Source organism: Dermochelys coriacea, chromosome 1, assembly GCF_009764565.3.
Source record: "Dermochelys coriacea isolate rDerCor1 chromosome 1, rDerCor1.pri.v4, whole genome shotgun sequence".
In the NCBI taxonomy this organism is placed as follows: domain Eukaryota; kingdom Metazoa; phylum Chordata; order Testudines; family Dermochelyidae; genus Dermochelys; species Dermochelys coriacea.
The window spans coordinates 130988702-131016182 of NC_050068.2; the positions used below are offsets into that span (position 1 = coordinate 130988702).

The window sequence follows — 27481 nt, forward strand, 5'->3', positions numbered from 1 at the left end:
CAAGAAAACCAGACAGAATAACTAGATTAGTCCAAACAAAAATGGCCTATTTATATAAGTCTCAAGGATTGTAATGAGCTCATACTTAGTAAGCAAGATGATGTGGAAGCAAAGTTACATATGCAAAGTTTGGCCTTACTGAAATGTATTTAATTGGTAGGCAAAATAATAAGGATACAATATGCCACCCACTTTTACTCCTTTTCAGGGTTCTTAAAAAGAGACTGGGGGGGAAATCATCTTCCCCCCAGCTTATCCCTGAGCCTGCCAGCATTGCATCTCATCTCGACTAATCTCAGCTTCCTGCATCTCAAATCAGAAGGAACAGACCTGGCTAAGGGATTTTCTTCCCAAGAGGAAGGCTGCCTGGCCTTTCTCTTGATTAAGGAACTTTGTTTTCACCTGCAAGTGCTGAAAGTCATCACATTATCATGACATCCAGTCCTCAGTCCATCAGTGGGGATATCTAATTGTCCATACCACAAAGGTGACAGAAGATCCTTACTGGTTTTCCCTTCCCTTGTTGGGTTGCTTTCTGCCCCCCAATGGTTTTTTCCTCCCATGCGATCTCTCAGTCTCCTGGCTTTTCACTGAATCCTGAAATCAACTATACTCTATTCATCCAAGCCTGCCTTGTCTGTGGAGATAGGATCGAATGAGATGACATTCATGACCAGAATGTGAACCAGGGTCCAAGCAGCAGATGTCATGGTTGACTTGCCAGCCAAAGCATCCGGTCATAATTAATCAGCAGCACAGTGTTCCAAAAACATCAACAAAGCCATGTTTCACCCATCTTTCCTATGCTATCTCTCTTCCACCTTCTGTCTGTGTGTTTGTTAAAAACAGGATATATGAATGTCCTTCACACATCAGGACTGAGAATAAAATTAATCTGTTTCATCAAAGAAAGGTTATTAATCAAAATAAGAGACTGATATTTTAATGCCAAAAGGAGAGAGAGTTTGATAGGGTCTGACTAAGTTTGGTTTACATAATCACTCAATTTCAGTTTCAGTATACATGCTTGTTTCCTTTCTTGCTCTTTTTGTATTTGACCAATAAACTTTCAATTTTAGAATGGGTGCTTTCTGGGGTTTTCCAAGAAACCAAGTAAATCAAGGTCTCCATAGTAAAAACCCAGACTCCTCACTATTTTATGTTGGTTTTATAACACCTTTAAGTCTTTGACCCTTGAAATTAATACAACACTTATAATGTATTTTTCAAAAGCAGTCATCATTGGTCTAAGTCAGTGGTCTCCAACCTTTTTACGCACAAGATCACTTTTTGAATTTAAGATCAACCCAGGATCTACCCTGCCCCTTCCCCAAGGCCCAGTCCCCTTCCCTGAAGCCACACACCACTCACTCCATTCCCCTCTCCCTCCATTGCTCGCTCTCCCCTCTCCCTCACTCACTTTCAATGGGCTGGGGCAGGGGGTTCAGATGCAGGAGCAGGCTCTGGGCTTGGGCCAAGGGGTTCAGAGTGTTGGAGGGGGTCCAGGATGAGCCTGGGGCAGGGGGTTGGGGTGCAAGAGTGAGGGGTGCAAGCTCTGGGAGGGAGTTTGAGTGGAGGATGGGGCGCCGGGCTGGGGAAGAGCGTTGGGGTGCAGGAGAGGGTGAGGGAATTTGGTGCAGGAGGGGGCTCCAGGCTGGGGCAGGGGGTTGGGGTGTGGGAGGGGGTGCAAGATGCAGGCTCCATTCGGGAGGCACTTACCACAGGCAGTGCCCAGCCGGAAGTACAGTGGGGCTCAGGCAGGCTGCTTGCCTGCCATGGTCCCATGCCACTCCCAAAAGCATCTGGCTGTCAGCACATCCCTGCAGGGGGGGGCAGTGGCTCTCCATGCGCTGCTTGTGCCTGCAAGTGCTGCCCCCAGTTTCTGGCCAATGGGAGCTGTGGGGACAGTGGTGGGGGCAGGGGCAGCATGCAAGCCACCTCCCCCGCAGGGGATGCAGAGATGTGCTAGTAGCCAGACGCCTCCAGGAGCGGCATGAGGCCATGGCAGGCAGGCAGCCTCCCCGAGCCACACTGCGCCGCCAGACTTTTAGCGGCCTGGAGATCAGGATCGACTGGCAGAGGCTCCAGGATCGACCAGTCGATCACGATCAATGGGTTGGTGACCACTGGTCTAAGTCTACTCCAATTAAAATCAATGAGAGTTTTACCATTGACTTCAAAAGGACCAGAGTTCATAGAATCATAGAAGATTAGGGTTGGAAGATACCTCAGGAGGTCATCTAGTCCAACCCCCTGCTCAAAGCAGGACCAACAGAGTTGGCCAACATTAAACTCTTCTGAAAATCCCACCATCAGAATCTTAAAGATGAGGGGCATTTTATAAACTGAAAATGAATAAATAAAAATCAGAAGAAAAACTGAAAGACCAGAAACTGTAAAAGAGCTACTGGCTGTCAGTACCCAGCAATCTACAGTTTGTTAAGAGTTTTTACGTAGGTACACGTTAATTTATCTAAAAATAATGGTTTTCATCCCTTGAACAAAGACAGCCGGCATGAATTTCACAAACTATAAATACTTCCTCCTTTTGTGATTTAGCAAATGGCTGAAATTTATTGTTTTAGCTTGCAGGTCTGGACCAGGTTGCTGCCTTTTTGCCTAGAAGAAACTAGAGTGTGGTAAGATTTCCAAAATTATGGAAAACAGTTAAACTATTTTCTAATTATAAATAACTGGCCAGAGTTTGATCACCAGTAAGAAAATTTTTCCAGTATTTTTCAGTACTAAAGATTTGTGTGAGTGTGTGTGATTAAATGAAACTTTATGATATGATAAGCTAATATGCTAGGTACATAACATCCAATACCATTCACATGCTCCTTGTTCATCAAGAATTCATTGGTTATTGGATGGAAGATGTGTTTACACAGCTGACTTGCAAATAGCCTGTTGTGTTTCCTGCGGTTTTAAAATTCAAAAAAATATGAATTATGAAGATCCAACGGCAGGCTGCCACCTGCCACTAGGATGCAACAAAAACATTCCCTTTCCTTAACTAATCTTTAAAATGTGTCCTGTAGCTGATATTCAGCACTGTGTAAAGAGACAGAGGGATACAATCTCTTCATCAAAAGAGTGCTTCAACCTGCTTCTGTCAATTTACCCAACCCCACATGCTTCTTTCACCAGCTGCAGATCTACAGTGATCAAAGGACTGCTGGTTCATTCATGATCTATTAGCTCATAGTGGCACAGAAATAAATCACTAAATTGAAAAGAAAATGGGACAGCTCAAGGTTCCTATGTGCAGTTCTCTTGACAGAGCTGCTATGTACGATCAAAAGTAAACATATTATATATACACTTTGTGACTAAGAAAAATGGGGAAAAACAGATTATGGTGTGATTCACTACCGTGTTACTCCAGTTTTACACCAGTATAACTCCATTGCAGGGATGAATCAAGCTGTATATCGGATCTTAAATTCTAAAAAAGCCATGACTGAAGATCATTGTGCTAGGGACTGTTTTTACTGTTACCTCATCCTCCCCCTCACCAGCTTTCTTCCCTCCCTATTTTGCTTGTTTCATTCTCGTGGTGTGGTCTATTGTAATCTAAATTACAAGATCTTGGGGCAGGGACTTTTCAATAAGTGACTGTATAGGTTCTAGCACAATGAGGTCTTGATCTTAGGAGCTCCAGTACTACAAATAAACAATAACAAAAATAATAACAGATTAGTGTGAATTACAGGGCTCTGTCTCAGGAAGGCAGTGGCAATGCCATATCACAGCAGTGTCTCAAGTGTAATTACTTGTGAAAGCACAGCCTTAAAATGAAAAGATGTTATTTTGGGGGTTGTTCTGTAATAAAACTGAGGGGTAGGGATCCAGGAAAAAAGAAATAGAGACAGAGATCTATATATTGAGAGAAAAATAAGCAAGAAGAGAGGAGTCAGTTGTTGCACTAGCTAGAGGTAAGATGCTATTGCCATCCTGTTCTCGCAACCAAGCTCAATCTTTGTTTCACTTGTGAATGTGAGCAGTAGAAGTCTAGTCACAGAAATTCAGACATCTGTTCCTTCATCCATGTTATACTATTATTGGATCCACCTGAAAACTTGGCAGCTGGATTGTAACATCAGCTGCCTAAAGAAGCACAGGTGGAAAGCATGTGAAAGGATGAGGTCTTTGCTTTCAAGTACACTTTCATAAGTTGGTGGTGTGACTTCACTACATTACAAGGGCCAGAGGATGTCACACTTGTAACTTTTTGTACTGTACAACAATATGGTTAATAGTACTCTCAATAGATTTTAGCATATTAAGGCACTACCATATCTGGTGTCCCCACAACTACCTCTTTTTCTGGAAGACTTATGAATAATTTTCTATATTACAATGCTTTCATAAGCTGCAAACACATCTTATACTGCTACTGCAATCCAAACATTCCATGGGCCCAATGAAGTCAATGAGAGGTTTTCCACTGAAGTGAATAGGGCCAGGATTTTGCCCCATATCTAGAGATATTTGAGGGGAGGAAGGGAGGAAGTGGTGGTCAATATATTAATCATCGCCAAAAAAAATACAGTGTTTTTTTTCTGTTTTTTCATTTTTTTAATCAGGAAAGAAAGGGGTGATACTTTCAAGTCTCAGATGCCTGAAATGTAACAGTCAAATTCCCAAACCTCTTTCCTTGTCCTCTGATCTCTGGGGCATTAAAAGACTGGAACAGGGATAGGACTGCGCTTGGGACAGAAGGTTCACAGTGCTCTTCTTCTGGGTTGACAAAGTAAGTATCAGTGGTTCTGTCTGATCTGACCCAACTGAAATCAGTGGTAATCTTTCCATTGACTACAGATGTACTTGTACTAGGACTATAAGGCCCAGCTGTGGGAAACATCAAATCATAGACTCATAGTTTGTTTATGAGAAGGTCATGCAAGATGGTAGCAAAAGCCTTATTAAAATCAAGATATACCACATCTACCGCTTCTCCCCCCTCTCCCCACCCCATATCTACCAGGTTTGTTACCCTGTCAAAGAAAGCTAAGAGGTTGGTTTGACACGATTTGTTCTTGACAAATCCATGCTGAATGTTACATATCACCCTATTATCTTCTAGTTATTTGCAAATTGATTGCTTAATTATTTGCTCCATTCCCTTTCCCGCTACTGAAGTGAAGCTGACTGGTCTGTAATTCCCTGGGTTGTCCTTATTTCCCTTTTTATAGATTGGCACTATATTTGCGCTTTTCTAGTCCTCTGGAATCTCTCTTCCATGACTTTTCTATGATAATCGCTAATGGCTCAGATATTGCCTCAGTCAGCTCCTTGAGTATGGACATATGTCATCAAGTATTGGTGACTTGAAGACATTTGACTTGTCTAAGTAATTTTTAACTTCTTCTTTCCCTATTTTAGCCACTGATCCTACCTCATTTTCACTGTTATTCACTATGTTAGATGTAAAATTGCTACTAATCTTTTTGATTAAAACAAAAATAAAAAAGTCATTTAGCACTTCTGCCATTTCCACATTTTCTGTTATTGTTCCCTCCCGCCCCATTAGGCCTACAATATCCTTCGTCTTCCTCTCATTTCTAATGTATTTGTAGAATGTTTTCTTGTTAACCTTTATGGCTCTAGCTAGTTTATTCTCATTTTTGTGCTTTTGCCTTCTTAATTTTGTTCCTACATACTTGGATTATTTGTTTCTATTCATTCTTTGTAATTTGACCTAGTTTCTACTTTTTGTAGAACTCTTTTTTTTGAGTTTCAGATCATTGAAGATCTCCTGGTTAAGCCAGGATGGTCTCTTGGCATAATTTCTGTCTTTCCTACTCCTTGGGATACTTTACTCTTGTGCTCTTTCAAAAACTGCAAACTCTCTTGAACTGTTTGTCCCCTTAGATTGCTTCCCATGGGATCTTACCTACCAGTTCCCTAAGTTTGCCACAGTCTGCCTTCTTGTAATCCATTATCTTTATTGTGCTGTTTTCCCTCCTACCATTCCTTAGAATCATGAACCCTACTATTTCATGATCACATCACAGAATGCAGCTCCACAGTATTACCTTCTATTCTGAGTTCTGTTTTGCCAAAAGATTTACACCTGTTCAGAGAACCCACTAACTTATTCATTGCTAAGTATTGAATAATTAAGTCAATATAAACAATGTTTCCTCTCTTTCATTATACCGTGTCTCCTAGGCTACATCCATAAGTCATAATTTTGCCTTTAAAAATATGAATTCTAAAAGATTATCCTGTCTGTTTACAGAATTGGATCTCTACTAATTCCAGATAACAGTGGAAGCAAAAAATTAACATGATTTTTATGTCACAAGAGAGAAAGACCAGCTTGTAAATAATAATCTCCTTTCACAGGCCCACAAAGTTGACATTCACTCCTAGGAAATTTGCCCTCTGCAAAATTACAAATGTTCAACATACAGGAAAATCATTCTGGTTTTTAAGCTACCGTAGATGCTTATTGACTTTTTCCTCATAGGAAGCTTATTAAACCAAATACATTTTAAATGCATTTCAGAACACGAGTAATCACAGAAATAGTCCTTATCCAGATAGTGAATGATGTTTTAATAAGTTAAATTTAAAATAAGAACTTCATAGATTAAGCCCTCCTTAACCTTTAGCACGCTGCTACAGACTGCAAGAAAAAATATATCTGTTTACTTTTTAAAAGTTGAATATTTCTTTCTCTGAATTACATTTCCAGACTTAAAAATAACATCAATACTGGGCCTGATGCAAGCTCTGCTAATGTCAACAATACTCCTATTGACAATGTATTTTTGCATCAGGTCTGTAGATCAGACTCTCTAAAATAAAATGAAAATTGTTTTTGAAGGGCATGACAGTAAAAAGTATTATTTTAAGAATGTTTAGACAGCCACAAGCAAAATGTAGCAGGATGGAAGTACCAACTTGTATTCCTCAATAAATCCACTATTTCCTTATCTTTCTGTATAGTTAAGTTACACTTAAGACATGATCAGACAAAAGTACTTCATATTTAAAGGGACACTATCCAAATGTAAAGGTCCCAAATTTGATCAGTCAAAACTGCAGGATTATAAGGAGCAAATTCAGCCCTGTGAAAAGTGGGCAAACCTCCCACTGAATCCCATTGACCCATATCCCAGAGCTAGATTCTGCCTTAAAGCTTTAATTCTGTCTCAGATCCATAATTTGGTTTTCCAACATTTTAAATGATTTGTGCTTTTGATGTGCTACCAGCCTCCAATCTAAACTGTTGATCCACTCAGATTCTGTCCTTCAAAAGGATCATATTAGCATATCCGTACGACTCCTGAGTCTATGATCATGGATCTCAACAAGACCAGATATAAGACTAGATAGCCAAACCAACACTGAATTCTATATGATACAAACAATCTAGTGAAAAGAGGATTTGGATTTTCAAAAAGCCTTTGAGAAAGTTCCTCTAGAAAGGGGGAAACTAGGTAGTCATGGGGTGAGAGGTAACATTCTATCTGGAATTAGAAACTGGTGAAGAAACAGGAGACAAACAGTCTGGATAAATGGTAAGGTTGTGTACATGGAAGAAAGTTACAACTGGGATGCCCCAAAGATACCAGCTAGGATCAGCATTATTTAACATAATTAATGATCTTGAAAGGGATTTAAATATTAAAATGACTAAACTGGCAGTTAACAGACATTTACTTGGTAGTCTAAAGAAGACTGAGAAAGCCAAGAAAGACCTAACAAAGCTAGATGAGTAGACAGTATGTGCAGATTAAATTGAATGTGGACAAGTGTGAGTGCATATTTACAGCAACAATTTGAGCTTTTCAGAGAGATCATTAAGTTTGAAGTTAACTATAATCATTCAAGTAAAAGATCTAGATGTCACAAATTAGTCAGAAAAGAATACAAGATGTAAGACCATATTAAGAAGCAATTAAAGAATGAACAAAAAACATCATAATGCTATTATCTATATCAGCGGTTCTTAAACTATGGAGCAGGCCTCCTAAGGGAGGCACGGGAATGTGTCAAGGGAGGCGCAAATTGTGTGGATTTTTTTATGAGCTCTGGTTATCAGCCCCAGGTGGCAGGGGCTCATGCAGAAGGGGCACGCACACCCAGGAGGCAGGAATAAAGGGGACACCCGGAGTCCCGTCACACTGGAGCAAAAAAGCCGGAGCCCCACTGCCAGGCCTCTCCTTCCCTGCCCCCCCAGTCCTTCACTGGGAGGCAGTCCAGGTTCAGGCTCGCCTTCCCTCCCCACAATCCCTCACCTGCAGGTGGCAGGGCTCTGGCTGTCAGCCCTGGGGTAGCAGCAGCAGCGCAGAAGTAAGGGTGGCAATGAGGCGATAAGTCTGCTGTGAAAAGTGAAGACAAATATCATTTTTCACATTGCCACCCTTAGTTCTGTGATGCTGCTGGTGCAGTGATGCCTTCAGAGCTGGGCACCCAGCCAACACTCTGCCTTCAGAGCTGGGTGGTTTTGGTGGTGCTGTGTGTGTGTGTAAAATATTACAGACACAAAGAAGGAGGTCCCGATCAAATAAATTGGAGAATCACTGACCTATATAAATGAATGTATTCTCATGCACAATACCATGCTACGTTTTGGTCACCGCACCATCTGAAGCATGGAGTGGAAACTGGAAATACCCTGAGAAGTGCAGTAACAATTGTTACGTTATACTGGCAGTTAACATTTGCTCTCCTTTACCTCTGCAACAGAGCACTGTGGGCCAAACTTGCTAAAGGGCCTCAACCTGGTCCTACAACTTGTGTACCTGCAATCTATTAAAGTTGAAATGTGTCAAGAGCTATCAATTTTGGGGTGGTGATCATTTTTAGGCAGAGGTGGTGGCATTTAGATAACTAGCTACCTGATTTGCGCGTGCAATCTGGTAGCAAGATATCTAAATCATATCACTTGCGCACATAATTATTTGTACCCACAAGTGACTGAGGATGCAAAATTGGAGACTTTTTTTTTTAATGTGCCCTTATTTGGTCTGTCAAAAACTCTAGCTTTCCTAAATTCATTTGTTGATAGGAGAATGGTACACTTGGAGTGATAAGAACATTCTCTCATCACACTATAATTATTGTTTACTGAATATAACAAATGTTTAGACTAAGTGACTTAATTATTCCTGATTCGAACTATACAACATTATACAGCCTCCTCCTTGAAAATACAAATCTTCTCAGCTATTATATTTAAGGTAAACTGCAGAAGCAAATAAGCCAGGAATCAGGCCTAACATATTTACGTGGCTTGCAGAAGCATGTGGACATATAAGAAGTACATATATGTGTGGAACCGTCTTCTCTGCTACATGCCTTTAATTTTCAGTACACCGCCTAAGTACAAGGATCCCAGTTTCTTAGCCCTTAGAAGAACAGGATTCTTTCAAGTTTCGGTAGAAGAGAAGAGAGCAAGACATTTGGAGAAAAACTGCAGTTGTTTGTGTAAAACTAACTCCTTACCAAGCCAACTCCTTAGCTCTAGTAGATCATAAAAGCCAAGAAGCTATTTATAATAATCACAGGCTCGGATCCACACAAGGATTTAGGCATTGGAATGCTGAGTATTGCAACACCTAACTTTTAGACACCCAGAAAATCACAGGAACAATGTGATTCACAAAGACTGAGTTAGAGCCCTAGGCTCCCTATTCAATAAATGGGGGGAGAGAGGAACCTAAAGAATGCAATCCACAAAAGCCACCCCACTAGGCAGGGAAGATGTGTATACTCGCCAATGGTAGATGCTGACAAAAAAGGCGTGTTCTAACCCCAACCCTCTCAGAGAGATAGGTGTCTAAGTCCGGGCTGCAGGGAGGTGACTATCTCAACTATCAATTCATAGCCAGCAACCCCTCTTCTCAAGTCAGACAGTTTAGGTGCCTAGGGCATTTCTCGTACAAATGAGTTAGGCATAGACCTTACTCCAGGCAAAATGGCCAAAGGAGATAGTGCTGCTGCCCATCTTATTACTTTTACCTCAGTGGTTAGAGCACACACCAGGGATGTGGGAGAATCAGGTTCAATTCCCCACTCATGGGGAGAAAGAATTTGAAGTGGGATTTCCCACCTCTTGCAGAGTGTTCTAATCACTGGGCTACGAGATATTCTTATGTAGGGTACCCTCAATCTCTCCTGTTGAAGCTGTTCCACTTCAGATGAATACTTAATGGGTCATTGGGCCAGAGAGAGAGACAGAGATACAGAGGGAGGGACAGTATGAGAATGACTCTGGTAAGGACACCTTACTGACAGGTGACAGACCCAAAGCACAGGGCCCCTGCTTCAATGACTTTTTGTCAATCCAGGGTCAAAGGCAAGAGAGAATCATAGAAATGTAGCATTGGAAGGGACCCCAAGAGGTCACCAAATTCAGCTGCCTATGCTGAGGTAGGACCAAGTAAAACTAGACCATCCCTGATAAGGATTTGTCTAACCAGTTCTTAAAAATCTCCAATGATGGAGATTTCACAATCACCCCTGGAAGCCTGTTCTTCCTTCTTTATAGTTAGGAAGTTTTTCCTAATACCTAACCTAAATCTCCCTTGCTGCAGATAAATCACATTACTTCTTGTCCTACCTTTAGTTCACATGGAGAACAATTGATCGCAGTCCTCTGTATAACAACCCCTTAACTTATATTATTTCTGGGGGAATTCTGCATCACTGCACGTGTGCAGAATTCATGGCCCCTGCAGATTTCTTTGCTTACCTGCAGAAAAATGACTTCTGATGGGGAAGCAAAGGGAAGGTGCAAGAGTGGTCATGTGCCCACTCTCTGGCAGTGCAGACTGGTCAGTTTGGGCACCGAGAGCACTGGTAGAGACGTAAATCACCGCCTGGGAGGGGGACTTGGTAATCATGTGTGTGAGAGAGACACTCTGTCCCTCTCATTCGCTATTGCAGCACGCTCGGCGTACAGGGGCAGGGTTTGGGGGTATTTTTGAAGAGGTAAGCATGGGGCAGGCTCTATTCACTCAGGCAGAGGAGAATGTAGCAGACTGTCTGCTTAGTGAATTGTTCCCATTGTTCTTAGTGAATTGCCCCAAGAGTATAAAACAGGTGTAAAAATTTTAAGGCTCCTTTACATTTCCAGAGTGGTGTAAAGAAGCCTTATTGTAAAGGGCAGTATGGCTTTATAAATGCTTATGGTGCTTTAGTGATTAGAAATGGTCTACATTTTTGGATTGAAAAAATTTCCTGTCAAAATGTGTTCCATGAACTGTTTGCGACTGACCTTTTTGGAGATGGTCAGTAGCCAGTATAAATTGTGAGTTTGAGTCCCAGCCCTCACTTGCTCTTCAGTTGCCTATGATGTAACAATGAGCATATGGCTGCATGTATTTGTTAACTAATAATTAGAAGTAAGGGTCAATACTAGCTATATTACTATTAGACAGAGGGGGGTTGGTGATTTCCTCCAATGCTTCCCACTCCCATTCTCCATCCATTGTATTGTAGTTTAAATAAATTACCAAAATAATTGAAACTAGCTGGATTATATTGCATTATTTTGACCAAAAACTGCAGAATTTTAAAATATTGTTTGCAGAATTTTTATTTTTTTTGGTGCAGAATTCCTCCTGGAGTAATTTATGAAAACTATTCTCAGGTCTGCCCTCAGTCTTTTTTTCTCAAGACTAATCAAGTTTTAAACTTTTCCAGTTTTGCACCCACCTTATAGTACTTTTGTCAAAACCATATTTCCTTAGTTTGGTTGATTTCCCTAATTTGCTCACTGAAGATTGTGAGGTGCTCATATACATCATAAGTACGGGGGCCACACGACAGAACTTGCTAATGTGTATGAAAACTTCAAGGTCAAGTTTTCTAAACCTTTTATCTGTTTTGTTGATCTCCTCTGGACTCTCTCCAAATTGTCCACATCTTTCTTAAAGTGCGGTGCCCAGAACTGGACATAGTACTCTAGCTGAAGCCCCACCAGTGCTGAGTAGATTGAGACAAAAACCCCATGTCTTACATAATGCATCCTGTTAATACACTCCAGAATGACATTAGCCTTTTTCACAACAGTATCACATTGTTGACTCATATTCACTCTGAGATCCACTATAACTTCCAAATCTTTTACAGCAGCACTACTTTTAGCCAATTATTCTGCATTTTGTAGTTGTTAATTTGATTTTTCTTTCCTAACTGACGTACTTTGCACTTCTTTTTATTGAATTTCACTGTGTTGATTTGACCGATTTTCCAATTTGTCAAAGTTGTTTTGAATTCTAATCCTGTCCTCAACAGTGTTTGCAAACACTCCCAGATTGGTGTCATTTGAAAATTTTATAAGCATACTCTCCATTCCATTATCCAAGTGATTAATGAAAATATTGACTAGTACCACATCCAGGATTGACCCCTGTGGGATCCTACTAACTACAGTCTCACAGTTTGACAGTGAACCATTGATAACTACTCTTTAGGTACAGCCTTCCAACCAGTTTTGCACCCACCTTATAGTACTTTTGTCAAAACCATATTTCCTTAGTTTGCTTGATTTCCCTAATTTGCTCACTGAAGATTGTGAGGTGCTCATATACATCATAAGTATGGGAGGCCACATGACAGAACTTGCTAATGTGTATGAAAACTACAAATTGCCTTTTCTTATCAAGGGTTTTACCACACATTAGCTAAAACATGGTTAGAACACACCTTCTTCCTAGTGAAGGTGCACCCTTCAATGGTGTGTGGGGCTGCTTCATTAGGGTATCTCAGGTGTCAGACACCCCTCAGAGGTAGTTAAATACTATTATTTCCAAAGAGAAGTGAGGCAGTGAAGTTAAAGAAAACAGAGCATTTCCACTGCCCATCAGAACCTGAGGTGATTTAAAGAATGATGAAAATAGTGATAACAATTCCATTTTCTTCACGAAAAATATAGTCAACATTTTGAAAATTTGAAAAATATCGACTAGCTCTGGGCAGGACAATAGGGAAAATAAGAGCCTGGAATTATAGAAATAATCCTTACCCTTCACTGATTTCTTCATTGTTCAGATGACTTGATATTTCTGCTATCACACCCTAAATGATGTGTTTTTAGAACCCTCCACCTAATGCAAGGCAGCCCCCATGAGTCATGTGTCGTCCAGCAGCAGTAGCACCGCTCACCGCCGTGCTCCAGAGCTATCTGGCTGACCCCCAACTACTGAGTGACTGCAATTGAGGGGATGAGGAAAAGCAGAGGGTCTTCTCAAGACAGGCACTGCACAGTACTTAATTTGTCCCAGGCCTCTGGCTCTGCAGTTCATAGCCCTGGCACTTCTGCCTTGCTGCATCAGTTATGAAAGTAAAACAATTGCTTGAGGCCCAGCACCTCTTTCATCACAAATTAAGCACTGGCACTGCCTATTCTTCATGTGATCTTTAGTGAGACAATATAGAACCTTACTCTTGCTGTTGGGCTGAGTTAATGTTTGGGTCACTTCAAAGGCTGAGTCAGATAATGAGATAATGTGGCATCCTCTGCAGTGAAATAACTTCAGCAACTGCTACTTTAGAGATGGTAGTTGAGGGTAGTTCTCATCATTGAATAATGTCACCTAGGTATGACCTTGTGGTCTATTATGCATATCAAACAGTGAATGCAGCCGATGAAACAGTCCTTCCTTTTCTCATTAAAAGACAATGGGAAGCTTAACTTTTATAAACGAGATCGTTTTCTTCTAAACATTACAGTTGTTTCATATCTAAAGGGAGTTTAATCCTCTGTAATTTAGATTAATTTCATTGTGCTTTACCAGGTTAGGGTTAAAACTCCAAGATTTGCAATTGATTACAAAAAAAAAGCAGCCCATTATTAAGTCCTAACTGAGTAATTTGCAGCTTATTTCACCCTAGCTAATTAAAATGTAATCAGTATTGTTTGGCAATGTGCATTCTGTCAGCAGTTTTACTTCGGAAAAGAAATCATGCCAAGAAAAAAAAACAAAAAAAAGCCTTTCACTAGGAATTGGCTTGATCTAAACTGGAGCCTTAGCCACTGAAACTCTAAAACAAATAAGTTACAACCGACTGACAGTGCAAGCCCATTCCAAGATGAAGAACTGTTTTACATGTTTTTCCTGCTTTCGAGACATTTTCTGAGACGAAGACGTTTTCATAGCAAGCACTTTGCTGTTTCAAAATCCAGGACACCTTCAGGTAAAACCTTGGGACTGCACATGCTCTTTGCCACACAAGCGAATGTGCAGGTTCAAATACTTTTCCCTCTGCCCTTTCTTTCTGATATGGACAGTCAGTAGAGTACCCCAAGCTCTCCACCCCCGTTTAAGAGGGGCTCTTTTGCATTCCCAGGCTTTTTATTCTTAAATTCAGCTACAGATACTAGAAAGCTCTTGTTGCAGTCGAAACATCAAAACATTTGGGTTTTATTTTCCCATTGAATTTAGAATATGTATCGGTGATCCGGTTTTTAAAAAGCCCAACATTTCATGTGAACTCCTTTGCTTTGGATGAACAAAGCGGCTTTAGACAACTATTTCCCCAGCAGTTTTTGTTTGTTTCCATGCACTCTAAAAGCACAGAGAGGAGAGAAACACAATCACTTCCCTCTCACCTTTTCCCCATCCGTGTTTTGGGACATATCTCTACAATGCCAATGGCTCCCTCTGTCCAAATAGGTGGGAGGCCAGTTTATTAAGGGGAGAGAGGGCTATGGGCAATTTAAAGCGTTTTCGCCGTTTCCTTCTGGTCGATGCAGTTCAGTCTTTACCTTTACACAGAACAGGTGGGGGGTGGGGGTCGGAACGGAAGACATAGTCTAGAGGGAAGGTGTGGACATACCGAGTTGGAGACACGATTTCCTAAGAAGATCTCGTCCGCGATGTCCTATATATGCTTTTTGACCCACCAATTTAGGTGTGGTTCATTTTACTCCAGACAGGTCTCGACCTCATGCACCTCGACCTATATCCCAATGTCGTGTCCCATTTCTGCCCCACTCCCATCATCGTCATCATCACCATCATCATCATCTCCGCCACCACATAGACATTTGTGCCGCGTAGCTTGTCGCATAGTTTGTAGTTCTGTTATAACCACCAACTCCCCACCCGCTTTATTCTGGCAGATCGGAACAGATGCTACAAACTCTTGACCATCGCCCTTAAGAAAACATCCTGAATTTTCAAGTAGCACATAAGAGAAATCCAACTCCAATGATGAACCGTAATAAACACTTGCTTCTTAACATCAGAGCAACCAAAACTCAGATCATCTGCCCCTCAGACTTTCTTCAGCATTTAACCCCCCCTCCCCCGCCCCCACCCACCCACACACATACACACACCCGCAGGGCACCAGTGTCTTGTCCTATTTAGTTTTCTCACCGCTCTTAAATCCCCTAAAAACCTGCGCGCTTAGCCAACCATGCCAGGACATCGCCTGCCGCCCGGCCATGAATTCAGGAGCCCTCGGGGGCTCTGGGCTGCAGGTCCTATGTCGTCAAGTTTCAGAGTAGCAGCCGTGTTAGTCTGTATTCGCAAAAAGAAAAGGAGGACTCGTGGCACCTTAGCGACTAACACATTTATCAGAAAGAAAAGGAGGACTCGTGGCACCTTAGCGACTAACACGTTTATTAGAGCATACGCTTTCGTGAGCTACAGCTCACTTCATCGGATGCATTTTCCGATGAAATGAAATAAGTGCATCCGATGAAGTGAGCTGTAGCTCACGAAAGCGTATGCTCTAATAAACGTGTTAGTCTCTAAGGTGCCACGAGTCCTCCTTTTCTTGATGTCGTCAAAGTCACAATCAGAGACAGACGTGCAAAGCAAACTGGGCGCCTGTGACGGGAAGAGAGCTGCCTTGCCTGCATAAGTCACCGTCCCCTGGCACAAACTGCCCGCTTCACCCCCGCCACCAAACCCCTGCCCAAAGCACCCCACCTCCAGCAGCGCTAGGGCAATTCACCAACGCAATTAATGGTCAAGGGGAGCATTTAGCTAAGCAGGCAGCCAGCGCAGCCATCTGGCCCGGGCAGAGCCGGTGCCAGGATAAAAGTCTCCTTTGCACAGCGTGAGGCCGGGTCACTCTCGTTCTGGCCGCCCTGGGTGTCGCTTGGGTTGGCGTTGAGGGTTTCCACCTGCCTAGCCTCTGGGGCGATCGCAGGGCGGCGGGGGGGGGGGGGCGATGTACACCCTGCGACGTAGGCAGCCCCTTTCGGAAACTCCTGCCCGAGAAGTTCGCAAAGGAGCGATGAAGTCCAAGCCGTCCCGTGTGCACCCACTAGCCCCCCCCCCGGGAACGTGCACTCCCCGGACCTGGCCAACACCCCGCCGAGGGCTTGGGCGCGGGGAGGGCGCGGGGGGCGGGGGGGGGGGGCGGGGTCTCCCCGTCCCTGCTGCGCTGCTGACCGTACCTGGAAATGCTTGAAGAAGGCAGACATGCGAGTGATCTGCAGGCTCAGGCACCTGGAGGTGCATCTGGCTCTGGAGACACTGAGCGTGGAGAAAGACTCGTCCTGCTTGCGGGCAGCCGCGGCGGCCAGGCAGCCCCAGGAAGCCGTAATCCAAAGGAAAAGGGTCAGAGACACGGCGGGGTCCCGTCGCACCATCGCTGTGCGGTGGGTGGGTGGCTGAGGAGAGGAAGGGGTGCCGCGGAGAGCAAGAGACGCCCGGATAAGCCCCCCGTGCACCGATCCGGGGCTAGACTGCACTGGGGGGGGGGCGGGGGGGCGGGGAGGGGGACACACCTCAGCGCTGCAGAAACTAAACAAGAAAGTTCAATCATTCAACTCGCTTCACCCCCCTTCTCCCCTCCCCACCACACACCCCACCCCTTACTCCCAGGAGGGGGTGGGGTGAGGGTGACAGGAGGCTGCGCCATTGGCTGCAAGAAATGGGAGTGACAGCAGCGCCGGGCTGCCCGACCGCCGGCAGGGGACGGAGAATGCGAGGGAGCTGGTGAACTTCTCCGAGGTCCCCTGGACACATACTGCGCACACCCTGGGCTGCTGCAACACACTGGCACACGGACCCTGCACGGTAACCCCCCCCCCCTTACATGACTAGCCCTCAGCCCGGCCTGCACGGACCCTCAGCTGATCCTAAACAGACACCCCTAGTACACATACACACTCGGGCATTCCTAAACACACACCCACACCCACCCACACACGGCTTGACGGTGCCCTGTTAGCTCCCACGGACATCACAGGGAATTGAAGACACGCAGCAACCTGCCGGATCTGGCCCTTGAACAGGTACACCCACTTATCCTCGGATACAAACATGCCTAATGCACCCAGGCAAACACAAACACAGACCGACTCAGGCATATAGACCTAAAGAGACACACCCAGTATGCACAGAGACATGCACACCCTGGAGTCTGTTGATTTTTCACTGTCAAAACTCATATTTACTTTGTTCTATTGTTAATAGTATTGCTGTGTTCATATGCCTTATTTTGACTTACGAACTCAGATATATTCATTCATAATTGTAAACAAATCTGAGCTAATGGACAATTCCTCTAAGTCTCTTTGTTAAGGTCTAAAAAAGTGTAGTGAAATTGCACCTTGGGGTTTACTGAAGACTGGGAGTTTTCCCATATTAAAATCCCAAGTCAGTGCTAACCATTTGTTCCAGGCTGGAGCTTGCATAAAATCTCATCCCATAAAATCTCATCCTAGTGTGTTATTTCAAAATTAATTTTTATAAGTCATTAGTTCTGTGCCTTTAGGTAATAACTACAAAATTAAAATGATTAACATCTTGCCCTGTTTAAAACAAAATAGCTAAAATACACATACAAGAACTATTCTCTCTCTGTTTTTTTTTAGTTTGCATATTTACAGTGCATGTACACAGTACAAAACACACACATTACATTATGCATTAGTTTTAAAATACTCTATGTAAACTCCTATTGCTGCAATAAACCATATGAATAGACGGAGCAAATGTTCTTTCCTAACAGTAGTCTGTGGATTAAATCTCCCAAACTAGATGATCCCAAGCTTGTATCACTTGACAGAGTTGAGATTTGGGGCCATTACAGGAGGTGTAAATATGTCTGTTGTCGAAATAATTTATAGATTATTATGTCAATGGTCTAAAGGCTGTTGCAGTCTCTTTTGCTGAATATATTTTAAAATGCAGCTAAATACACATATTGGAAAAATCTCCTTCAATGGAATTAATATATAACCAGGGCTGTGAATGATCTCACTTATACTAGTTTTACACCGGTGTAACACCGGTCTCCTCACCCCTAGATTAACACCAGCATAATGTAAGCAAGAAGCCCAAGGAGATTTTTCTCCCCTGAACACATGCAGGCAACTTCCATTGTCCACAGCAGGCAAAACACAAGTATATCAAGGGAGAATCAAACCCTAAAGACTGTTGTTAAGCCTATGAACCAAGGACATTGTTAAGCCTGAAGCAAGGACATTCATATCTAATGCTATAATTCTATTCAATTTGGTGCTGAGCATGATGTAAGAAATTGAATAGTAGAAAATAGAGCTTGGACTAGGTGTTACAATCCACAGGAATTTGGTAACATCAGGTACTAGTTTCAGTCAGCCACTTGCAATATGTAGCTATAATAGGGGTGGAGGAAAGTCTTCACTTTGAATTTCCTTTTGTGGCCTGAAGTACTTCTGGATCAAAGTCTGCCCTCGGGTCACTGGCAGAAATCTGGGTCACTCAACAGACGTCACCCTGTGAGTGGCTGGGGAATAGCAATTACAAATTCCCTCCTGTGCCTGCAGGAGCTGCTGTGGCAGAGGGGGACTGGTCTGATGGCAATGCTACCACAACCTACCGAAAGGGGTTCAGCAAGGGAGGCACATTTAAAAGCAAATCAGTGCAGGGTGCCATTGGGATACATCTACATGGCAATAAAAAACCCTGTGGCACCAAGTCTCAGAGCCAGGGTCAATTGATTCAGCCTCCCCGGGGTTTTGGCTGTGGGGTTAAAAATTGAAATGAAGGCTTTCGGGCTCGGGTAGAGGCCAGGCTCTGAGACCCTCCACCCTCACGGAGTCCCAGATCTCAGGGTCCAGCTGGAGTCCAAACCTCTACACCGCAATTTTTCAGGCCAACAGCCTGAGACTGAGTCAGCTGACCAGGGCCAGCCACAGATTTTTTATCCCCATATAGATGTAACCTGCCACCACCCTGTTTCAGAGCCTGAGCTCCAGCCTGAGCCCAAATGTCTACAATGCAACTGTTAGCCCAGCAGCCCAAGGCTTGCAAGCCCAATGCAGCTGACCCAGGACAGCCATGGAAGTGTCGATATACCCTAGAAAGAAGTCCTGAAATGGAGGCTACTTTGGAGATGCACCAAGTAAGCTCTGGAGCTGTCCCAACTACCTCTCCAGAAGACTCCACACACTTTGCAAGCTGTGATGGCCAGCCCTGATCCCCTCAGCTGAGTGAAGGCTGGTGGTGGCTTGTAAACTGTGCCCCACTTCTAGTAGACTTCCTATCACTGGAGGACAACAGCCTGGGATCTACTAACAACAGTTGGTGGAATCCACTGAGTCAACATGCACAATGGAATCTGGCCCAGTCTGGCACCCCAATAGTGGTAAAAAAATCACCCTCATTATGGAGATTATGGTGTAGCCCTAGCAAGGGCTGCTAAAGGCTGGAGCTACAGCCTTACTAGTCAGAGGTGGCCTGGGTCTGCCTATCCAATTCAGGAAATGTCTGTTTCTGACCCATTTAGTCTGTTTTAGGATGGACTAAGAATTCTGCAATTCCTCCGTGACATCCCAAGTCTAGAAGGTAACAGACAACTGACAAAACCCATTACCCTTGACTGATTAATTATGTTTACAAGCATACCAAATGCTTTCAACTTTTGCCACAATTTTATTAAATAAGTATGCCGGTCTGAAAAAATCTGCAGCCATCTTTAATAATGGTATTTGGTGCTCAGATATGACAGGTATGGAAGACAGATGGATTTATTCCCATTGTTAGTGGTATTGCACTACTAACCCAATCAATGCTGCATATTAAAACTAAAATAACTACATTAAAGTCCATGAATCCTGCTGTTTCGTTGGTTTTATGAAGATTGGTAGCAAAAGGCACAGAGTCCTTAATCGTTAAAAAGTTTGTGAATACAGTTTATTCAGTTGCTTGTGTTGGAAAGGTCACAGTTACAGAGATCATCAGGGTAGTCTCTGAATTCCTTTTAAGTAAGGCTGAGTTGGTTAGCACACAAAAGAATGGCTGTTCCATGCCACTAAAACCAAATTTGCACAGGACATGTTTCCCTTACAAGGAGATTAAGAAACTAAAGAAACCCAGGCACTGTAATTCAAATACTTGGTAAACAAGGTTGGCAGTCGAAAGCCTGTAAGGACTAAATATATACCTGATTGTTAGAAAGAAATTACATACACCTATAAATATAAATATATGAATATGCTTGTCTGTATGTTATAGGGAGAAAGTTTACTAAGTTTCTTCATGGAACATGAGATTTGGAAACAAGTAGGATGCACAAAGTAACATGTTTTTTGTAAACTTCTGAAGTAAACAAGAGATTGTTTTAGTTTATAAAAGACACACAACTTTTAGACATCCATGGAATAAAATTAGTAATTTGTTAAAGCAAACAAGATTTTCCTTCTGGGTGATTTTTTTTCTGCTGACTACTGCTAACCACTCTTAAATTTCTGCTTTTAAAAATCCTTTTTCTTGTGAATTGTGTTACTTTGATGCAGTACATGTCTTTTCCTTTTCCACAATCTAAAATATATTGATCTGTTTTTGTTTACTTGTTTTTTGGTTTTGGTTTGTTTCTTTTGATTATTTTATTCTCAGAATTGTTGGGTCCCCCCCAAACTAAAAAAAGTCATCACTCAGCATTAAAAACATTAAAAACTCAAGCAAAAATAATCCTTAAAAGCATAAAGCATTGACCTCATGCTACTATGAAAACACAATTAGTCCTTCTTCAGTGTTGTGCTGTGACATTTACAGCTGGCAATGTAAACATTAGCTCTCCTGAAGACCAGCTTTGTGAAAGTCAGGGCTGTTTTTTGACAGGAGACAGCGCCACATTCTGGTTATGTGAAATGAGTTCTGCAAGTGACTAATAGAAGGTTATATTGTACAGAATTAATCTGATTTTATGAGTCGCTTTTCATCAATTTTAAATAAACCTGAATGCCTCTTAAATAATTACCTCTTACTATCTAGTAATACCGACATTAAAAACCATGCCGAGTTGGGCAAATAAAGATGATATTGTTTACTTTAGCAGTATTTGCTGTTTAAATATGGAGTACCAGAATTCACTGATTTGATTTATTATATTAAAAGGCCCTGATCCTGCAGTCTTTACTCAAGCATAATTCCCATTAGCTTCAATGATGTTGCAAACAGAAGATTATGAAGGTCAAACAAACAAAACACACAATAGAAGTTCTTAAAACAGCCCATTTACAATCATATTTCCCATATAATAAAAACAGAGAGGAAGCAAAATAGAAAATATAATACATATAGTCAGTATCATCTCCAAACCAAATGTGTGCCATAGTTTTCTCTATAGTTGTCAAAAGATTTTTCTCAGATTAAAAAAAAATATGTATTTAATGTAATAACACAACTATCTATTTCATCTCCTTTTCAAAAGTGGCAAGCTGCTTATAATTGTTCATAAGGAACTGATAATGAGTCAGACCTTTTTTTCCCCTTTTCCTTTTCCCCTTTTACCTCCAATAGTTGTTTGGAGTCCATCTGTCCTGAATCCCATTAACCAAATATTTCCTTTACTGGGATGTCAGCATATTCATGTGGCATTTATGGTACATTAAAAACACAACAGCAAGAGGTCCAATAATTTAAAGTCAATGGTAAACTAGGCAGTTTTGTGTTTTGAAAAGTTAGGAAGAGAAAATTCCAGGCCACCAAAAAGGATAGAACTGTTTAAAAATACACTGCAGGACAGAGCAAGATGAAAAGTTATTTGGGAAATATTTGTGAGTTTTGTAAGAGGCCTCACTTATCTGGGATATTGTCTTTCTTCTGTTCCTGATTGTGATTTCCTACTAGCACCAATGGTGCCAAAGGCCAAAAAAAAAAAAGGTAAGCAAAAAAGCAATAGATGTTGGTCCTTAATTTACAATCTGAGTTCTGGATAGAAAGTTGTGTCTATTTGGAGTTTATCATTCCCCAAGGGAAGTTCAAAGCAGTTACAATGGAAAATGAAGTCACTTGGAAGGACAGGTCTATGAAATCAGTTCTTTTTGCAATTCAAACTGTGGGGTGCACAACTGAAGTTAAATTTCATAATGCAGAATCTTAACTGGACAAAATGGAAGGCATCATGAATTTATGACAAGAAATTATGCAAACTATAGGTCAGACTGTCCCTGCCTTGGTAAATGTGGCAGGGAGGATAGCGTCAGAAGCCATGCCTCTACTTTGCACATTCCACCCATGGCCCAACCACAATCATAGTTCCTACACTACTGGTATCACAGAAATTCATGTTCTTCAAAGATGATCAAAAGCACTTGCATATGCAAGACTGGTGGAGGCAAAATCCCTCCTGAAGTTCCTTTTGAAGTTGTGTGGCTCTGTATCCTCCCAACTCAGGACTGTGGCTAGATGCCAAAAGCTAACCCTATGTCTAATAAATGTGATACTTTCTAAGCTTAGCTTTTGGGCAGAAGACAAGACTGAGGGAGGACATGATAACAGTCTTCAAGAACATAAAAAGTTATTATAAAGAGAACATAGGTAAATTGTTCTCCTAAACCACTTGTCACGCTGTCTGGAGTGGCTCATGAGCATGAGTGCCTACCTCAGGGAAGACTGTCAAAGCAGGGCAGACACCCCAAACTGGTGGTGTGTTCTGTAATTAGATTTCACCAACCCAGTAACAAATGTGAACTCCTGCATCACTGTAACAGTCTTACCGTGGAGTCACAGTCTCCTCTTAGACTCCCCAGTCTATCTTGGTACCCAGGAGAGCTGGACTTAGTGCTAAATGGTCATTTATACCAAAGATCACAAAGTATTCAGGTTATTTCCAGTCATGTACCTCAGACCAATTTGTATCTCAGATCTCACACCAAAGATAATGCTTGTAGCCAATTCTGTAGAAAACTAACTGAGGGTTTATTAACTATGAAAAAGAAATGAGAGTTATTTACAGGTTAAAGCAGACAAACATATACACACAAATGAGTTACCATCTGTGGTTCCTAAAGATGACAGAGATGTAGTAATCTGTCAATTCAAAATGTCTTTCATGGCAGACCCAGGGATAACCCCTGGAGATCTCTGCCTTAATTTCGTGTCTCTGTTCTCTGTTAATTTAGTATTAGAGTTCCAACAGCAAAGAGATGAAAAATTTTCTTGTGACCTTGTTTTATCTTTATCTGTTTTATCTTTTATCTTTTAGCCTTCCAGTCCATGAGACAAACTCCCTGTCATGTAGCATTTCCAAGGTGTGATAAGGCCATCCACCAATTCTTTGCATTGTTATGTTCCTTATAGCCTGTTTAATCTTGATAGACCTCCTGAATGGGCAGCGGGAGATGAGTCCCATGCCTGGGGCCACAAGTTCAGAGAAAACCTTTTCAAAGTTATACAGCAAAACTTACATATTTCCTTATAGCATGGAATACAGAGATTACAAGAAGAAAAGGAGTACCCATGGCACCTTAGAGACTAACAAATTTATTAGAGCATAAGCTTTCGTGAGCTACAGCTCACTTCATCGGATGCAAGGTACATTACAAGGTAGATTAATGCATGCAACACCTTACAAGCATTTCATAGAATCTAAATATATTTTTATTAGACTACTACCTATTTTGAACAAAACTAACATACAGGTGAGCTGGTTTGGTTTCCAACTATGAATTTGTCAGTTCTTAGCTAATGCCTATGGCCTTGGCAAGAGCTGGCTCTTCATTTACTAGCATCACACCATAGAAAAAAGAGCAACAGCTAATGGGTTTAAATTGCAGCAAGGGAGATTTACGTTAGAATTTAGGAAAAACTTCCTAAATGAAGGGTAGTTAAGCACTGGAATAAATTGACTAGGGAGGTTGTGGAATCTCCATCACTGGAGATTTTTAAAAACAGATTAGACAAACACCTGTCAGGGATGGTCTGGATAATACTTAGTCCTGCCTAGGTGCAGGGGACTGGACTAGATGACCTCTCGAGGTCCCTTCCAATCCTACATTTCTATGATGCTATGATAACTGCTGCACCCCAGAAGCAGCCCTGGGAAGAGGATCTCAGAGTCAAAGTTCCTTCCCTGTTGCCCCTATCTTGCTTCGGGGCAAGGGAGAATACTTCAGCCTTTGAATGAATGCAAGTGCCTGGGACTCTACTCTGTCCTTTACTTGGGGGTGGAGTCAACACTCCACTCACTCCACACCCCTCTCTGCCACTTGCTCATAGGTAGGGCATAGGTGAAAGCAGGGGCTGTCCTCCAAACCAGTTCGTGATCCAAGATCCCACGTTATTGTCCTTCTCGGTCAAGGAAGACAAGGGCACAGTCTGGCCCTTCATTATTTAGGGCCTGAATCTGCCACTCATGTTAATCTGCACCTGACCCTGCAAGCAGTCAATGAAATCAATGGGAACATTTATGAAACAATAAGAGTGGCAGAATATCTTATTTGTTTTAATTTATAAAATGTGTCTATCCCAGGTGTGTGTGTGTGTTGGGGAGGGGGGTATTTACAAATACATTTATACAAAATTGCATTCCAAAAAATATCTATTTTGACTAAATCTCTTAACGAGCCATTCTGCTCAGAAAAGTGACTAAAAATGGTATTTTGAGTTTACTTGTTATTTTGTTTCTTAGGGCTAGATTGTGACCTTAGTCACAGCCTTAAGAAAGGGATGCTGCATAAACTGCACTCCCCCAGGATTTCTCCCAGGAGACACTGTGACTGAGACACGCTTCTGAGTCTAAATTTCCCTCCTGCTTCTCCCTTGCCTTGGAGAGGCTCATAGATTCATAGATTTTAAAACTAAAAGAACCATTATCATCATGTACTCTGATCTCCTGCATAACACAGGCCATAGAATCTCGCCCAGTAATTCCTGCATCAAGCCCATATCATCTGGCTGATCTCCAGCATAGTCTATAGAGCCATTATCACTGGGCTATGAAGTCAATTTCACTCTCTTTCTCTAGCCCAATAACTATTTAAGCACTTAATACAAAGTGGAACAGCTTTAACAGGAAAGATTGAGAATACAACCTCAAAATGCACTCCTATAGCCCAATAGTGAGAGCATTCAGGTAGGACACCTGGGTTCAAGGCCTTGCTCTGAATCAGACAGAGGAGAGATTTAAACTATTGCATCCCACATTCTCACTGAATGCTCTAACCACTGAGTTATTAGTTTTAATGGGGTTACCTCCACCACCTCCTCTGATTGTGTTTTGTATGAGGCCCAGTCTGATAGTGGTCTAAGATCATGCATGCTGGACTGGACCCTGCAGCTGAAATAGGTGGGGAATACTAGTTTATTAATCCTATTGGGGTTTAGGAGTGAAATAGGTGCTGTGCTTCTTTGTGCTGTCAGGTCTCAGGAAGCTTTGTGTACACCCACCTGCAGAAATTTAGGTGCCTAGAGGACTTTGCTAATGGAAATTCACCACATATAGAATTAGGCAGTAGCTAAACCAGTGGTGGGCAACCTGCGGCCCGGGGGTCACACGCTGCCCATCAGGGTAATCCGCTGGCAGTCCTCCAGATAGTTTGTGTACATTTGCATGGCAATCCGCAGCTCCCAGTGGCCACGGTTCACCATTCACAGCCAATGGGAGCTATGGTAAGCGGCATAGGCAATAGGGACGTGCTGGCTGCTACTTCCTGCAGCTCCCATTGGCCAGGAATGGTGAATTGCGGCCACTGGGAACTGCAGGCTGCCATGCAAATGTAAACAGACTGTCTGGGGGCCCACCATCAGATTACCCTGATGGGATGTGTGCAGCCGGCGGGCTTCAGGTTGCCACTGCACTAAATGGTGGTTTCATGAATTCCAGTGGTCCTAAATGTTGGACTTAGGTACCTAAAGTGATGGTTAGGTTCCTAAGTCTCCCTTGTGAATCTGTTCCCTCTTAATTTTCTCTTCAATAAATTAAATAGACTGAGCTGCCTATGTGTTTTGCTGTCAGCATGTTTTCCAAACCTGAGAACATTCATATAGCTTCCACCATTTTTTGGAGTGTGGTCATCAGAATTGGACACAGTATTCTAGCAATAGTCTCACTAATGATGTAAACAGAGGAAATACCAACTCCCTACTCCTACGCAAAATCCTTTGCTTGGACCTTCAAGAATTGCATTAGCCCTCACAGGATCACGCATGTTCAGTTGGTGACCCCAAGGCCCCAAAGGCTTTTACAGAGTCACTGTTTTCCAGGATATGCTCTCCAAGACCTACTTGCTTTGTTCCTAAATGTACAATGTAGCATATGGCTGTATTAAAATGTGTGCTGCTTAAGTGAGCCCATATTATGAAATGATTCAGATTTCTCTGTATAACTGACCTGTTCTTAGGATTGTTTACCACTCTACCAATATTTGTGTCTTCTGCAAGATTTATCAGCGATGATTTTCTTTCAGATCATTGATAAATAAACCATTGAATAGCATCGGACCAACAACAGATTCCTGGGGGACCATATGAGGAATGGCCCTGTGAATGATGATTCTCCAATTATAATTATTTTTACATCTATGAGTTACCCAGTTTTTAATTCATTTAATATGTGCTACTGTGATTCTATTGAAAGTAATTTTTAAATCAAAATGTTATATGGCACTAAGTCAAATGTCCAACAGAAGCTTAAGTCTCTTATATCAAAATAGTTATCTTTCTCAACCAGACTTGTAATCTCATCAAAAGATTAGATCAGTCTTCTTGGACAAGACCTCTTTTCCATAAAAACACGTTTGACTAGCATTAATTATGCTACCATCCTTTAATTCTTTACTGATTGTATCTTGTATCAGCCTTTCAATAATTTTGCCTGGGATCAAGTAGAACAGACTGTAGTAGTTGTTGTTAAAAATAATGATAATACTCTTAGAGAATCCAAACAAGGAGTGGTCTCCATTGTGCTAGGCACTGCACAAAGACATATTAAGAGACAGTCTAAATAGAAAAGTCAGACAAAGGGAGAGAGAGGTGAAGTGACTAGTTCAAGATCACGCAGCGGCTCAGGGAAAGAGTGGGAAATAGAACCCAAGTCTACTGAATCACTGTCCAGTGCAAAATTTGTTCTAATTTTCTTCACTATTTTCGGACCAGTTCTCCCAATTATGTGAAGTACTCAGCTCCTGATGAAAAGTACTGAGTGTCCTTAGTTCCTACTGAAGTCAATGAAAGTTGAGGGTAACTGACAACAATGAACATGCACTCAGTAGCTCATAGGCTTGGGCCATAAGTGCTGGAACTAGGGGTCCTGGGGGTGCTACTGCACCCGCAGGCTTGAA

At 42.2% G+C, this 27481-nt stretch overlaps 1 protein-coding gene across 2 annotated transcripts in view; it reads right to left on the bottom strand.

Moving 5' to 3' along the window:
• The window catches only part of ANOS1 (anosmin 1), a 162832-nt gene extending 146036 nt beyond the window's left edge, over positions 1–16796 (bottom strand). Inside the window, exon 1 of one of the 2 annotated variants that reach the window (XM_038387738.2) lies at positions 16382–16796. In XM_038387738.2, coding sequence (XP_038243666.1) covers positions 16382–16576 — 195 coding nt within the window. In that variant the 5' untranslated portion in view covers positions 16577–16796. The remainder of the gene's footprint in view (positions 1–16381) is intronic. The other variant, XM_043500148.1, reaches the window with a different exon arrangement.
• Positions 16797–27481: the final 10685 nt, after the last annotated feature.